The sequence below is a fragment of the Podarcis pityusensis genome, assembly GCF_964106645.2.
Source record: "Podarcis pityusensis genome assembly, chromosome: 5".
Taxonomy (NCBI): Eukaryota; Metazoa; Chordata; class Lepidosauria; order Squamata; family Lacertidae; genus Podarcis; species Podarcis pityusensis.
Window position 1 is genome coordinate 50,421,118 of NC_138032.1, and position 14,571 is coordinate 50,435,688.

General features: G+C 39.7%; 1 protein-coding gene across 36 annotated transcripts in view; it reads right to left on the reverse strand.

Annotated features, from left to right (window-relative positions):
* Window positions 1-14,571, reverse strand: part of ABLIM1 (actin binding LIM protein 1) — a 208,211-nt gene that overhangs the window by 107,261 nt on the left and 86,379 nt on the right. For 35 of the 36 annotated variants that reach the window (XM_081005995.1, XM_081005994.1, XM_081006007.1 and 32 more), the window contains one exon: window positions 1,208-1,342. Coding sequence is in view for 33 of the 36 variants with exons in the window: in XM_081006007.1 (XP_080862133.1) it covers window positions 1,208-1,342 (135 nt within the window). In the remaining 3 variants the exon portion in view is untranslated. Of the gene's footprint in view, window positions 1-1,207; window positions 1,343-13,866; window positions 14,275-14,571 lie in introns of those variants that run through there. The other variant, XM_081006006.1, reaches the window with a different exon arrangement.

Sequence of the window (14,571 nt, forward strand, 5' to 3'; positions counted from 1 at the left end):
GTTACCCATTGTAACTTTAACTGTGTGAGGGAAACTAGTAGTTAATTGTGGCTCATAGTTTGTTGTAAACCAGAACCAGAAACTACCATTTAAAATTATCTTATTCTGGTTTGGAGACAAACTACTGCTGGTTGGACAAACTATGGGTACAATCTGAATGTCAGAACAAATCATGGTTATTGCAAACCAGAAGAGTGGAGGAAAGGGTCAGCTTACGAAAGGGTAGAGCAGAGCATGTGTGCCCGCAGCACATTCCCAATGGCCAAGCTGCAGTTTGATCATGATGCCTGAACTGGGAGAGTGAGAGCGTATATGTGCAGCAAGTTTCTGTATGTCACTGTCACAGCAGATGGAGGTCTCCCAGCTGATGATTCTGATGAAAATTGTCATATCTGAGAGATCACAGTCTAAACAATTCTTGAGATGTAAGCTATAGTCAGGGAAGAAAAACCATGCTGCATCTCAAACCATAATCATATGATTTCAGGGCTAGAAACACTGGACTCTTCTCAATGAACACTGAAAGCAGGCCACAAGCACATTTTATTGTGCTATGCTCATGCAAGGGCAACATCCCATCCATGTGTAATAGACTGGAGTAGGGAGGGTTGAAGAGGAGGAACAGATTTTCTGTTGGGCGGGGGTGGTGAGATAAACTTTTTTTTAAAAGGCATGGGTGTCTGTACAGGACTGCTTTATGAAACATACCTGCTTCCCTTTTCCCAAGCCATCCTACTGTTTTGTAATAGTTTTCTTTGTAAAATTCTTGGAAGAATGTACACTCCCTTGCAATACTGTTCCCACACAGATGCTCAGGTCTAGTCAATCTGTTATTTTCTATGTCAGTTACCCAAGCGCATCACACACAAGAGCGGGGCAAAAGGTTAGTGTGAATAAGCCCAGGGTCAAAACCACTCAGTAATCAGCTGAAGGGATTTTTAACTAGGTAAATCACCTTAGACAGTCTACCACCCACTGCATACCACTCACTTGCCTGTACAAGTGGTGCTCTTCCCCCCCCCCCCACTTTGGAGATAGTTCTGAGATTCTGAGATTCTTCTTCATTGGATCTAGATCCCATCTGCACTCGCATAGTGGGTAGCCAGAGCAAATAATACATTACAATGTTTTTTGGATGAAAAAAGGTAAGTGAACAATTTGATGGGGCCAGTTCATAAGCTTGTAAGAAAAATGAGCATCACAGTACCTTTGCAGGTAAAGCATTTGATGTGAAAATGCCTGGCCTGGACACGAAGCACTTCTCCTTTGCATGGCTCCCCACATTTATGGCAGTGGATGACTGGCTTCTCTGTGGAATGGTGAGGCTCCTGAGGATGCGCCACTGTAAAAATAATGAGAAATTATATGCACAAGACTTTCTTTCAGATTTGTCCAGCTTCTCACAGAGCTTTAACCAAAAAGATGCATTTAAAAAAATATGTATGACACTCACTAGGGAGCGATGGGGAAAGCAGTTAAGGAAAACAGAAGCAATGTCAAACCATAGCTTGCACTAAATGATCTCACACTTGTGATAAGAGCTCCACTGGTAGTGATTTGCCAGATCCACTGGGCTTAAGTGATACCCCTGCCACACCTGTAGGCTTTCCACCCATAGCCAAATATTTTAGATTCCTGTGAACTGCATTCTGCTTCAGTAGCCTGACAGTCAATCTACACTTTCATTAAAAAGCATGTGTTCAAACACTCCTGGGATGTAACCTCTTCAGAATCTGAAAGAGGGGATCACATAAAAACAGGCTTCATAGGCCATTTGCAATGTGATGTACACTTCATACAAAGTAAGAAAATACCAGAAGCAGGGCAGGGATAATAAGAAAAGAACTGTGTCAGACTAACATTCATTTCTGAATCCATCTAAACTCAACAGCTCTTTAACCAAATAATTCTGAGGAAGTCATGTCAGTCAATATTGCTAGCATGCTAAAGTATAAATGTTCACTGTAATATTAGGGATGCAGAGAATCCCCCACCCCCCAATTTGGAATAGTTGCTCATTTTAAATATTTTACAGAGCTACAGAGGCCAGACCAGCCTCAACTAGAAGACGGTTATTTAGTGATGCTGTGGAACACTTTCCCAGGAGATCCTCACTTTTAACTTTCAGGCATCTTCTGAAGACTTTTTCATGACAGTGCCCTGCAGCTGATGAATTTTTATCATGAATAGTCAGTCATTGGCACTTTTAAATGGTATTTTATGTTTTAACATTGTAAATTGCTCTCATATTTAATGATATGGTGGCACAGAAATAGTTTTATTCAATAGAAACAAATAAAGGTTTTAATTCAGCTGTCCTAACTGAGGAATCTATAGACATTCATTTGACTATATGCCATATTATGGGCTGAAATGGACTGCAGCCAATTTCTTGATCATGAGTAAGGAGAGGATATAGGAAGACATGTCCTTAACTTAGTCTATTGGAATTAATGGGACATAAAAAGACTGTCACTTTGCTTATGTTTCAACCTTTGAATTCTCCCTCCTTCCCTTTTTGTAGATTTGCTTAGTTTACAGGAGTGTAAACATCTATTCTATTTACAGTTGAAAGGTGTGGTGTATATTAATGTACCGGTAATTCTATAGTCCCAAATTTCACATTTAAAATGTTTTATGGCAGTAAAACAGCTAGGAAGACAAAATGCTTTTTCCTTAACCCCCGCCACCCACAACACTTCTGATAGGTTTCTTGCTTTCTATTTACAGTGCCCTGTTATTTAATCCATATGAGTGCACAAAACACTGAAGGGAATGCCGACTAATGTTTTAATTAGCAATTATGTCTAAATAAGACCCCAGCAGCACACAGCCTTCGGTGAACCCTCCCTAATCTTTAAGTAATGAAGTTCTATTTTCGGACTACAAGACTGGGGTTATTAGCTTTCCCAAAAAAGACCACTACATTAACTGGCAACTGAGGTAACACAGTACTTATGAAAGGGGGTGGATGAAGACCACCCCAGGCACTGGGTATTCACTTACAAAATAAAACTAGCAATAGCATCATTGCAGGCCCAGTTAACATGAAAACACAGGTGCTATGAGGCAGCTTGTTGAGTCCGAAAAACTGTATTAGTTAGTGGTTAGTTGTAAACTGCTTTCATCCTACTCTTGGTGTTGTGGATATATTACTGCAGAAGTCCTGACACCTTAATGCTAACACTCTTCCTATTTAGCAATCCCTCAGCTGAAGTCTTCTCCAAGATTCTATTATACACTCACTCACTCACACTTACTTTTCTCATTTGCACTCTCATTGTACACTTCTGTCTCCTCCTCTCTCACTCTCTCCCTGTCTACGAAAGACCATCCTGGAACTGGTGGTGTGACCCACCTGAGGTTGTAGGCCACAGCTTGCCAGCTGAAAACTAATGTTCTCTGCTATTTTCTCTTCCAGCTTCTGTACTGACTTCTCAAAATCCAAAGTTGTAAGTGAGGTGCTACAAAAGCCTTTTAAGTTGTCTGTCAAGTGATACTGACATATAAACAAAGTCTCAAACCTGATTAATCAAAGACTATACAGAATTTCTGAACCTGCATCTTCAACATTTCATCAGCAGCCTGTATTATCTGTTGCTGGTGTAATTTGAACTGTTTACAATAAAGCCTTGATTGACAGTCCTACAAAGAGCCACCTACTGGTATTGTCCTGTGTGGAAGACACTAATTACAGGTTGGTGACATAGCTTCTTTGTATGCCAATGGAAAATTTATATGGATGCAACAAAGTGTAACAAGGGAGAAGTCTTACTATGGATGGAGATGAATAATAGTATTTAAGTCATATGAAAAAAATTGTGATGGAGTCACTGCCACTTATGTTGCAACACACATTTATTTTGTCGCACTATAATCTTTGGTAAGTTTGTACATCTCTGAAACTCTATAAAATCCTGCAGAATCTGTGTAACCGACCCCCCCCCCAAAAAAACCAAAAAACAAATCAGTAGAACAGAAAAACAGTAAAAACCCTACCCACCCCTATATTCTAAAACAAGGGACACTGTTCCACAAAAATTAAAGGCAAATAAAGCATCTTAAAAAGCTTAGATCAGGCATCCCCAAGCTTTGGCCCTCCAGATGCTTTGGACTACAATTCCCATCATCCCTGACCACTGGTCCTGTTAGCTAGGGATCATGGGAGTTGTAGGCCAAAACATCTGGAGGGCTGCAGATTGGGGGTGCCTGGCTTAGATGCAGAACACACAAAAGCTGAAAAAGTGGGACAAATTTTTTACAAAAATATTAAATGTGCCTTATTTTTTATTTAACTTTCTGGCCAAGTAGAAATTATGACACAAGGACAAATGGAACTGTGCAAGTGATGAATCATACATAAGCAGCAAGTGTCATTCTTTTGCTTACACTAAAAGGTTCAAAAAAAACCTATTATCCAATCCGCACCAACAAGGTATCATTAAGAAGACAACTCTTGGAATCCAGACAATGACAAAATAACTTAACCAGAGAACGCTGATCCATTTGGGTGGATAGGATTCTGCCCCAACAACCTCAATCTGCCCTCAGCCACCTGCCAGCTACCTGCATTCTTCCTTATGACCAGTCCAAGAGGTAGCACTACTTGTTGGCTTTCTCCTCCTTAGTGAGTGTTGCCCTTGTAGAACTCAGAAGAGGAGAATGGGGACAAAATTCAGTCTGTTGGCTCCACCTACTGTTGGGCTCCCTGCCTTCTGCCCTACCAGTTCCATTGAGCAACAGTCAATACTAAATTGAACGAAAATTGCTTGGGATTCCAATTCTAAAGTTCTCCACTTCACTTCCTAGCCCTGCACTGCCCAACCCCTTCAGAGAGTCAGGGTGATCAGAAATCCTAGAAACTAAATAAGAGATTAAAAAAAAAAAAAAAACTGTTAGGGGAGGTTCCAGAGGCGTTCAAATATTTCTCACTGGTTCACAGGTTTATTGTGACCAATTCATCTGAATATACTAATATTTCACTTCAACAGAAGAAACAAATATGTGTATAGAAAAACTGAGTATGTGTGTGAAATGAGTTGCCTATTCAGAGGTAATTAAAATTCCTTTGTAAGCACACCATTATAATTCTTGAAACCTGTATCTATCCCATTTTTTTGCTCAGACATTCTTGCATACCACTGTCGTATTTTGTACATTCCCTATTTGTAACCATGAGGACTACACATTTTCTTCACGAGTTTCTCTATACAATCCTTCTATGTCTTCCCTGTACACATATGCCCTCTCCACATTACCCCTCACAGAGAAGTAGTGCTCCTGCACTGATTGAAATACAAATTCCAGAGGCAAAATATAGTTTTGGTATTTGTAGCATTACTGCTATTTGTGCCTCATGCGTATCTCATAGCCACATCCTGACCAATACATCTGATGGTCGCAATTACATGGCCAGCCACACTCCCCATAGTCCTGAAATTGAAGCTCAGCAACTGAATTCAGCTTCTTGGGAAGAAGCTATTTTTTAAAATAAACCTTTGCCCCACTGGAAATATACATTACATGGTAAAGCTCTCTAATAACAGAGGTGACCTTGCATGCAGCAGAAAGGAGATGCACAGCGCTGAAATAGGAAACAAACTGGGAGTATATGGGGTTTTTTCTTTTCTTTTAATAGTTTCATTAGAAATACATATGGTATAATCTCTTCCATAGTCATACTCTGAGAAAGATCCTGACTCACCACCAAAACACCACTGCCACACTTTTTTACCCAGAACAATAAGCATGAGCTAAATTTACTTGTAGCAGCTTGATGAACATAGGAAGCATTCATATTCCAAGTAACACTATTGATCCATCTAGTTCAGCACTATCTACACAGACAGGCAGCAGCTCTCCATGATTTCAAGCAGGAATCTCTCCTAGCCCTACCTGGAGATGCCAGGGATTGAATTTGGGATCTTCTATATTTAGAAGTACAGCTCTGGAACAGATATTAACAGCTATGATTTGTCTGAGGATATTATACTTACATAAACAAAGCTACTTTTAGAAAGAAAGAAAGAAAGAAAGAAACTTTGAAGCCTTAATTTCAAAGCAAGCAGAACGTTTTGAGCATATTTTAGGCAGCAGGTGCAATTTGTAAGATGCTTATTAGAAGCCAGCTGAATTTCATAACACACATAATTTTTTTCTGTTCCCTGAGTCTGTACACTTTATACTACCCAATCTGCTTTATGTACATTACAATTGTAATGTCTTCATATTCTTAGAAATACCACCCCTTGAGGTCATTCCCCCAGGAGAGAAGCTCAGATGCTAGGGTGTAAAATGGCAATTAGCAATTGATCATGTTCACCTATAAAAAGCACACCTTTCCATAAGGACAGGAAAGCACACCTCTATGAGACCATCCAACAGCCAGTTAATGAGTTATTTATTTTATTATTATTGTATTTTTATTCTCATGGAGAAGTCTGAGTGGGATTTGGACCAGTCTTGGATACTATGCACCTGGAGGATGTGTGTCATTAGTTGCAAAATTGTCTTCTTATTTGAATTAAGAGCATTTTCCCTTCAATATTGATATTCCTAAGTTCAAAAAACTCTGCATCAGAAACAAAAGATTCTACCAACTTCTCTAAATAAAGCATCTCCTCACTTTTGCTTACACATTTCCACTCACTTTCAGTGAACAAAATTGCTAGGTAGAATGATCAGATTTGCATTTTAACCTTAACCTTATAAGCTAAGTAAACGGTGGGGAAATGGAATGGCCTTCTACTCTCACATTATCAGAATAAGTCATACATGGATCCCCAGTTACCACCACTTTGAACTCCAAAGGTAATTTGCTTCTGTCAGGCTACTTCATAACATACAGAATTTCTACATGGAAGGTACATCTGCATAATAATTTAACCCATCACATGCATCTACACTATAACATAAACAATTCTACATCCACATACGCTACTGCATGTGTACATGAAAACTGACAGCATGTGTACATGAACACTGTGGGTACAGACAGCATTTTTCATGTATGTAGGATCATCACACACCATTACCTGCACAGCACCTTCTCTGCAGAAGTGTTGTAATATGTGATTAAGTTTCTAGAGATACACAGTCAGTTTTCTTTCCAGTAGCTGGAGTCCTTCAGTCAGATACTTGGTCTCTGTCATACTATTTGCAAGAATGTTCAGTGAGCTTTGATGTCCTTGACTCTCATTTGCCCTTTCCTCACTGGCTCTGCAATGCATTTTTAAAATTTCTTCACACATATCAAATCCACTGCAGGTCAAACTGACCTCTGAGAATCAATTTTACACTGAAAGCGCCAGGTAAGCGCTTAGTGTTCAGTTTGTGTGGCTAGAAGTTCCATATTGGGGAGAATGGAAGCAGCCAAATAGAAACAGAACTTCCTCAAAACGATATGGTCCATATGTCCTATGCTAATTCAAAAAAAATTAGATTAAAGTGAGTGACGGAATTCATAATTCCCACATGAGAAAGTTCAAGCTGTTTTAGAGTTGCTCATTATCCCTGAAAGAGCAACTATCTAAAAAGATAATCAGGAAGATCCATTACATCAAGATGTGTGATATAGCTGTAAGCTTCACTGTCAAACACACAGCAACCAAGAAATTTGAGCAAAAAGAAAAAACTCACAACAAAGTGATGTCATCTGACATCACATATTTTGTAAAAATAAGACTTTGTGGAAGAAAGAGAAGAGACCTAGGATTGAGCATGCATCATTTGTATAATCTACGGTTGGACCCAAACTAAGTTAATTACAACTGGATCCCATTAAAATCAATGGGACCTAGATCAGGATTTCCTAAACTTGGGTTTCCAGCCGTTTTTTGGACTACAATTCCCATCATCCATGACCGTCGGTCCTGCTAGCTAGGGATGATGGGAGTTGTAGGAGTTGTAGGTGACCCAAGTTTGGGAAACCCTGTTCTATAATAATAATAATAATAATTTATTATTTATACCCCGCCCATCTGGCTGGGTTTCCCCAGCCACTCTGGGCGGCTTCCAACTGAATATGAAAAACAGTTCTAGATCCATCATTATCATCAGAATTATTTGCTTGGCTGTTTAAGCTAGCTTGAGTTGCCTTGGGAAAAATAAAGCGACTAACAAATTTAATAACTAATAATAAAATAATAATTTATTTCCTAAACTGTGCTCAGAGGGGCTCACAAGAACAGTGAACATATCTATATAGGTACAGCAGAAACACTGATACATTTATGACTAACACTTTATAATACAGTATTTACATTCACATGAGAAAGCTAGCATACCTCACAATTTAAAAAGCTCTGGTTTATGTTTAAAAGAAAAACACTTTACCCCAGAAATGTCCAGGTTCAAAATGTGCAACTTACTGCTAAGAATTTCCAGAAATTTACATCAATTTATCATGCAAAAATCCCCCACATTGGAATGTTTCGGTTTCCAGTTTCCAAATTCCCATCTCTACCTCCAACCACTAACCCCCCCAGTGCAGAATTACTGTTTCTTTTTAGGAAGCGTGGCTTCCTTAATCCTATCTTATATATATTTCAAAACTCCTTTTGATCTACACACAATGTGAAGCTTGGTCACAGAAAGAATGCAGATTGCCTGGCCTCTATTGCTTCACTTTGTCTATCCCATTTTTTTCCAATACTAGTTATCAAGACTCCTGCTCCTCTTACTAAGCTATACATAGTATGTGACACATCAGCATATCTCCACGCTCAAGAGAGAGAGAATTGTTCTTAATGATTGCAGTGTCGCAATGCTGTTAAGAAACACATGCCTAGAGGAAAACATGAAATTGCTGTTAACTAAAAGGGGAGCAGAAAGAGATGAAAAAGGGAAATGTAAACTGTATATTCCAGGACAAATCTCAGAAATAACTGTTTTTATCTACTCAGATAAAAAATAATCTCCCATCCACCTGCTGCAATTTTCCAACAGAGTTTACAAGTGGTAGTCACAAGAAGACAAGCCACTGCTTCACTGCCCTCTTAAGGGATTCTTTTCCTAGCTCTGAAGACTCTTCAGTCATTTGTATGGAGCATGACGAGGGTATGTAGGGCTGCATTCACAAGTGGGGTTCATTGCATTAGTTTAACTGATTATAAGGTTCACACTTTTGTCCCATTTTCTAACATTTCTTTCACACTGCACACGCCAGTCATACCTTGACTGCTTTACCGCCATGTTGCGGCAAATGTCATTCACATATGTTATTCCTCCATGCCATCCTTCTCCCACTACACTCCACCATTTTTACAGGCTTAACCTTTTCAGCATTCCACCTCATGACTTGTCACCTCAGCAGCTGCAACATGAAACTGGAAAAGGTGAATAAAATGTGCAAACCTCCTGGGATTTTTCAGGCTGAGGGGGCTGCAAACAGATTTTCTCTGGAACCTTATAACATGGAAATGAGCACTAATCTTGCACAATATTCCATTCCATTCCATGAGTTTTCTGGAACTGACTTTTACGTCATGTGAAAGTCTAACATAATGCACAAAATAACTGTTAGAAAAATGGCAGGGAAATTGTATAAACAGCTGTGTGAAAGAAGCCCAGGTTACACTGGGCTCCTGAGCCTTATGTTTGATAGTCCTGCTTTAAACCAATCCAGAAATGCAGAAAAACACTTTCCTCCCATCTCAAGTTTCCCTGCAGTTTTGCAAGAAAATCGAACACTCAGGGAAACATGGCGCTGAAAGGAGGTTTTATTATATTTGTGGAAGCACCTGCATGTCAGGCTCTTCTATGATTTCAGAAAACTAGCAGTTGAAGAAGAATGTACTGTATATTATGCCCTGGTGCAGGAGCCTTTGAAGTGGCAAGCGCTTTCATGCATCTCATGCATCTCAGTTAGAACTGGTCTGCAAAATGAGAGAGAACTAACCCCCCAACCTCTCTTTAAGAGACAAACTCAAATAGAACTATAAATATTATCTATCCACTTCCACCCTCTTGCAGATTGATGTTGTTTCCAGAAAAGTATTGAGCATTCCATATTTGTCCCCAAAGACCATCATTCAGGCAGCTTGGCAAAAGACAACTGCTCATTTAGTCCATCTGAATTCAAGTGAACTGTATTGTTTTTAATCCGTCTGAATTTAAGCCATTAATTGAACATCCTAAACCAGCATTCCAAGCAAACACACTGACCCCGAAAGTTATTGGTCATGCCATCATATACTCAGGGAGAGAGGGAAAACGGCTGGGATTTTATTCTTCATTTGCAGCAATGTTGACTTTGCATTCTCTTTTAGATCTCTGTTGTAAGCAAGCTAATCAGGGTGAGAAAATGCTGATGATCCAAGCACGGATGGATTATCCATTTGCTAAGATCAGCACTTCAAGTGGCGGACAGCAGGCAGACTTTCCCAGATACAACTGGTGCAGCTGGGAAATGACCTTGTATAAGAAAAAGCAGTGCCGTCACCACTTATTTAGCATAGTACAGTGTTTTTCAAACTTTCTGCCTCCAGAAAACCAAGTTCGCACCCAGTTTCTCAACTAAGCAACCTCCTAAGTTTGTAGAGAATTCTGAGAAGGGTGAACACTTGAACCAAGTGTTATTATTACTATTTATTAGTCACAATTTACACAAAAGCAACTCAAAGACTTACAGAAAGATGATGGGCAACAGAAACTGCACAGATACTTCTTCTAGCTAGCTGCTATTATCTCATTTCTGGTCAGCAGATCAGAATGAAAAATTGTCATAGTACAGGTTTCAAAAGCAGTTTTGACCAGCAACCTGCTCTGACTTCATTTCACCTCCACAACAGCACCTTTACAAGCTTAGCATAAATTAAGCTTCTGTTGATCAACAAGAACAGAAATGTTTTCTTCTACATGGGCAGCTAATTAGCGATGCATACACAAAATAAATTTAAAGCACATTGCTTCCCCTAAGAATCCTTTGCCACTTATGAGTGGATTGCTTATAGACGTAGACTTTGCATGGACAAGTATACTGAAATTTGGAACCCGTTTATACAAAATATAGTATGTTAAAATAAATATATCTGTACTTTGATAATAATATCTATATATTAGATAAATATATTTTGCAATTGTTAATTCCTCTAGTGATATAGTATTCCTTTCTTTCCTTTTCCCCCTTTATTACATTCTCACTTTTTATTTTTATTCCATGACATTTATTTTATGTATTGCAAAATAACAACAACAACAATAATAATAATAGAAAATAATTCTTGCTCCAATAACATGTAGAATAAAGTCCTTTTCAAACAGGTTCAATCAACAGAATTTTATTAGAGCAAGTTTGCCTATGCATCATAACAACAGCTGACAGGATTGGATTCTTACTCCAAGGGTCTCACTGACATGCAAAATGACAACATTTCCTCATATTTGCAGATGCCACAGTACCATTTAGCTGTGTCAAATTCCAGTTTGTGTACAAAGTCAGTGTGTTGCTAAGGAAATTACAGACGATATGGCATTGTACAAACACCATTCTCTTAATTACATCATTTTGCCCCGGTGGAAAATCACAGCTATCAGAGCAATACAAAGGAAACACACTCTGCCGAGGCTGGAGCTGGAGCTTCTTTCTCACATATAATAATATCATCCTGAACCTATCCTATGCACTTTGGTCAACCGTCTGGGGTTCTGCTCAATTTTCTCCTGCCTTCAGAAATGAGGAATATTGGCAGAAGAGTGCATAGTTACACTAGGTTTACAAATAAAAAATAAAAAACCAAACCAAATTATTGCTGTATTAAGTATGGGGCAAGCAACCGCATAAAAGGGGTCACCTGACAGCCTTATTAAGAGAGTTACAAACTGGTCACCCTCTCAGAAACTGCCGATTACGGATTTGAACATGCTGTATTCTTTCAGTATCTCTCCACTGAAGTGAACTGGTTATTGCTTACTGAAGGTCTGTTCATCACCCACATAACCCCATTTCTGACCTCCACTAGAGAAGCACTTGCTGCTAACAGAGGCCTGCCACTTAGTAGGGAAACATCACCATGCTGGAATGCCCACCAACACCCTGTTGCATTCCTCAGTGGAGCTCCTAATTCTCAACTGACAGGTGGCTATTTGGAAGACAGGTACAGACTGATGAGAACACATAAGCTGATCCCCACCCCCTTGCTCCTGCATATAGAAGGGGCAGGGTGCCCTTGGATACAACGCAGAATGGACAGCATAGTCAAGTAAACTTGGCCAAATCAACAAATATCTGACTGAACAGGGCGTGCATGTGAAGGAATAAAACTATGGCATCAGTAACATTGTAAACCTGTGTCTTTTAAGGTCACCAGAACTCCAGCAGCACAGCTTCCAAATTTCCCTATGTACATATTAAAGCTGGCTACGGCAGAAAGTAACAAAGAATGTTGTGGTGGTTTTTTTTTGGGGGGGGGGCTACTATTAACTAGATTGCACTACATTGGATCTACTTATATTCTAGTTGAAATGACGCCTGTATAGTTTCATGGTGGCTTTCCCAATTAATGTGATTTCCCCACATCATTTTTCCTAATACTTTGACTATCATTGTATTAAATGTTAATGTCCAAAAGCTATTTCTGGTTGTTGTTGGGTTTTTTGGGGGAGGGATGGAACTGCACACTTGTACCTTAAGATTCATTATCAATATAACACGGGAAAGAACCAGTATTTTGGTTTTCCATGGCAGGCAGGTACCTGCCAGGTTGGCTTCCTAAAACATCTATTTTCCATAGAAAAGACAAAGCAGAGGTATGCCTGAAAATGCATAATTTCACACCACACCATCAGAAGCAGGCCTAACCTACTTAAACCGGTATGGAGCCAGAATGGTGAAGTGGTTAAGAGTGTTGGACTAGCACCTAGGAGAGCTTGGTCATAAAGCTCACTGGATGACCTTGAGCCAGTCACTGTCTCTCAGTCTAACCTATCTAACCTACCTCACAGGGTTGTTGTGGGGATTAAATGAGAAGTGGGGGAACCATGTAGGTCCTTGGAGCAAAGGAGAACTATAAATCCAATAAATAAATAAATAATAAATACATTAAACATCATTACACTTAAATCTCTTCCTTGTGTCAGAATCCAGCTGGATTATACAAGATGTACATAACTGTACAGCAAGGGAAAAAACCCAGAAATGAATTAATGTGCAATAACCCACTTAAATCATCAGCCCGCTTGTTAAATCTGAACCTACTGCAAATTATTTCAGGAAGAGGCACAGAGGCATCTTTGCTAAAAGGAGCAGCTTATCCAAACACACTCCACCCACAAGTTTGTGCTGTTAATATACAGAAGCCTACGGGTGGGTGACTCAAGCCATTTCCTCTCAAACAGCTATCTGTTAGCAGCACTTGTCCAGAAGAAGCTTGACACATACTGGTTAGGCTGAGATTGTTAAAGCAACTGAGGTCCAGCTTTTGCCACTGATTTTTCTAGAGAAGTTCAATGATGGGACAATTCTACTTAAGCGTGTGGTTTCATAAATGCAACTTGATGGCATTTCAAAGCATAATGCCAAGGTGTCCATTAAAAGACACTCCAAAACTTGCCAGGGCTAAGAACAACCAAAGTACAATTCTAAAAACAACCCATGCCTACATTAAAAAAAAAAAAAAAATGGATCAAAGCCACAGACCTTTAATTTGAGAACCTAATGCATCAGGTCTAACTTTAAATCAAATCACTCATTAGAAATCATTGAAGTTAACATAAATAAATAAATGAGCAGTAAAACGTGAGCAGGAACCATCAGGCACATCAGTTTTTTTGCATGGAAAAGCAACATGGAAAAGCAAACATGACCGACACAGTAACTTGCCAAGCCAATTCAATCCTAACCTAGAAGAATATGCAAGGCTGGATTACCTTTTTCTTTCACCATGGCCAGAACACCGTCTTTGTAGCAGAGGCAGCACAGATTAATTGAGGTGCTTTATAAATGCATACACACACACACACACACACACTCGTGCTATCTTTCCAGCAGTAGTTGGCAGAGACGAAGAAGCAATTGCCCAGAAGGCAGCCTATTCCAAAGTACTCTGTATTATTTTCCCACCAGATCTGACGTAACTGGAATGCTTGGTGCCGTCTCCCTCTCTCTCTCTCTCTCTCTCTCTCTCTCTCTCTCCCCTTCGGTCTGCTTTACTCTTCCTAATGGCAGCTCATTCCCAGGGAATGGACTCTGCCCCTTCTGCGGCAGGAAAGAAAGGAAGAAATAAAGAAAAAAACAACACTGCACAGCAAACAGCAACACTAGCAGCCTCTAAGTAATGAAGGCAAAATTCCACTGTCGCTAATCCACAGTCATTGACACCACCTTGCAGTCTTCTGACAAGGCACAACAGAGCTGGCAAGCCAGGACTCCCCCAAGTGACAGATACTAGAGTAGAAGTGAGAGACGCCACAGGACCTGCTTCAAGTAACAAAATGGAAAAAGATTTAATGGTGTGTACACACACACACACACACACACACACACACACACTTTTATATATTTAGTTCCCTCTGTCAGACTGAGAAGCAACTTGACATGAATACAGAATCAGAGACGGCACAGGCTGCAGCAAG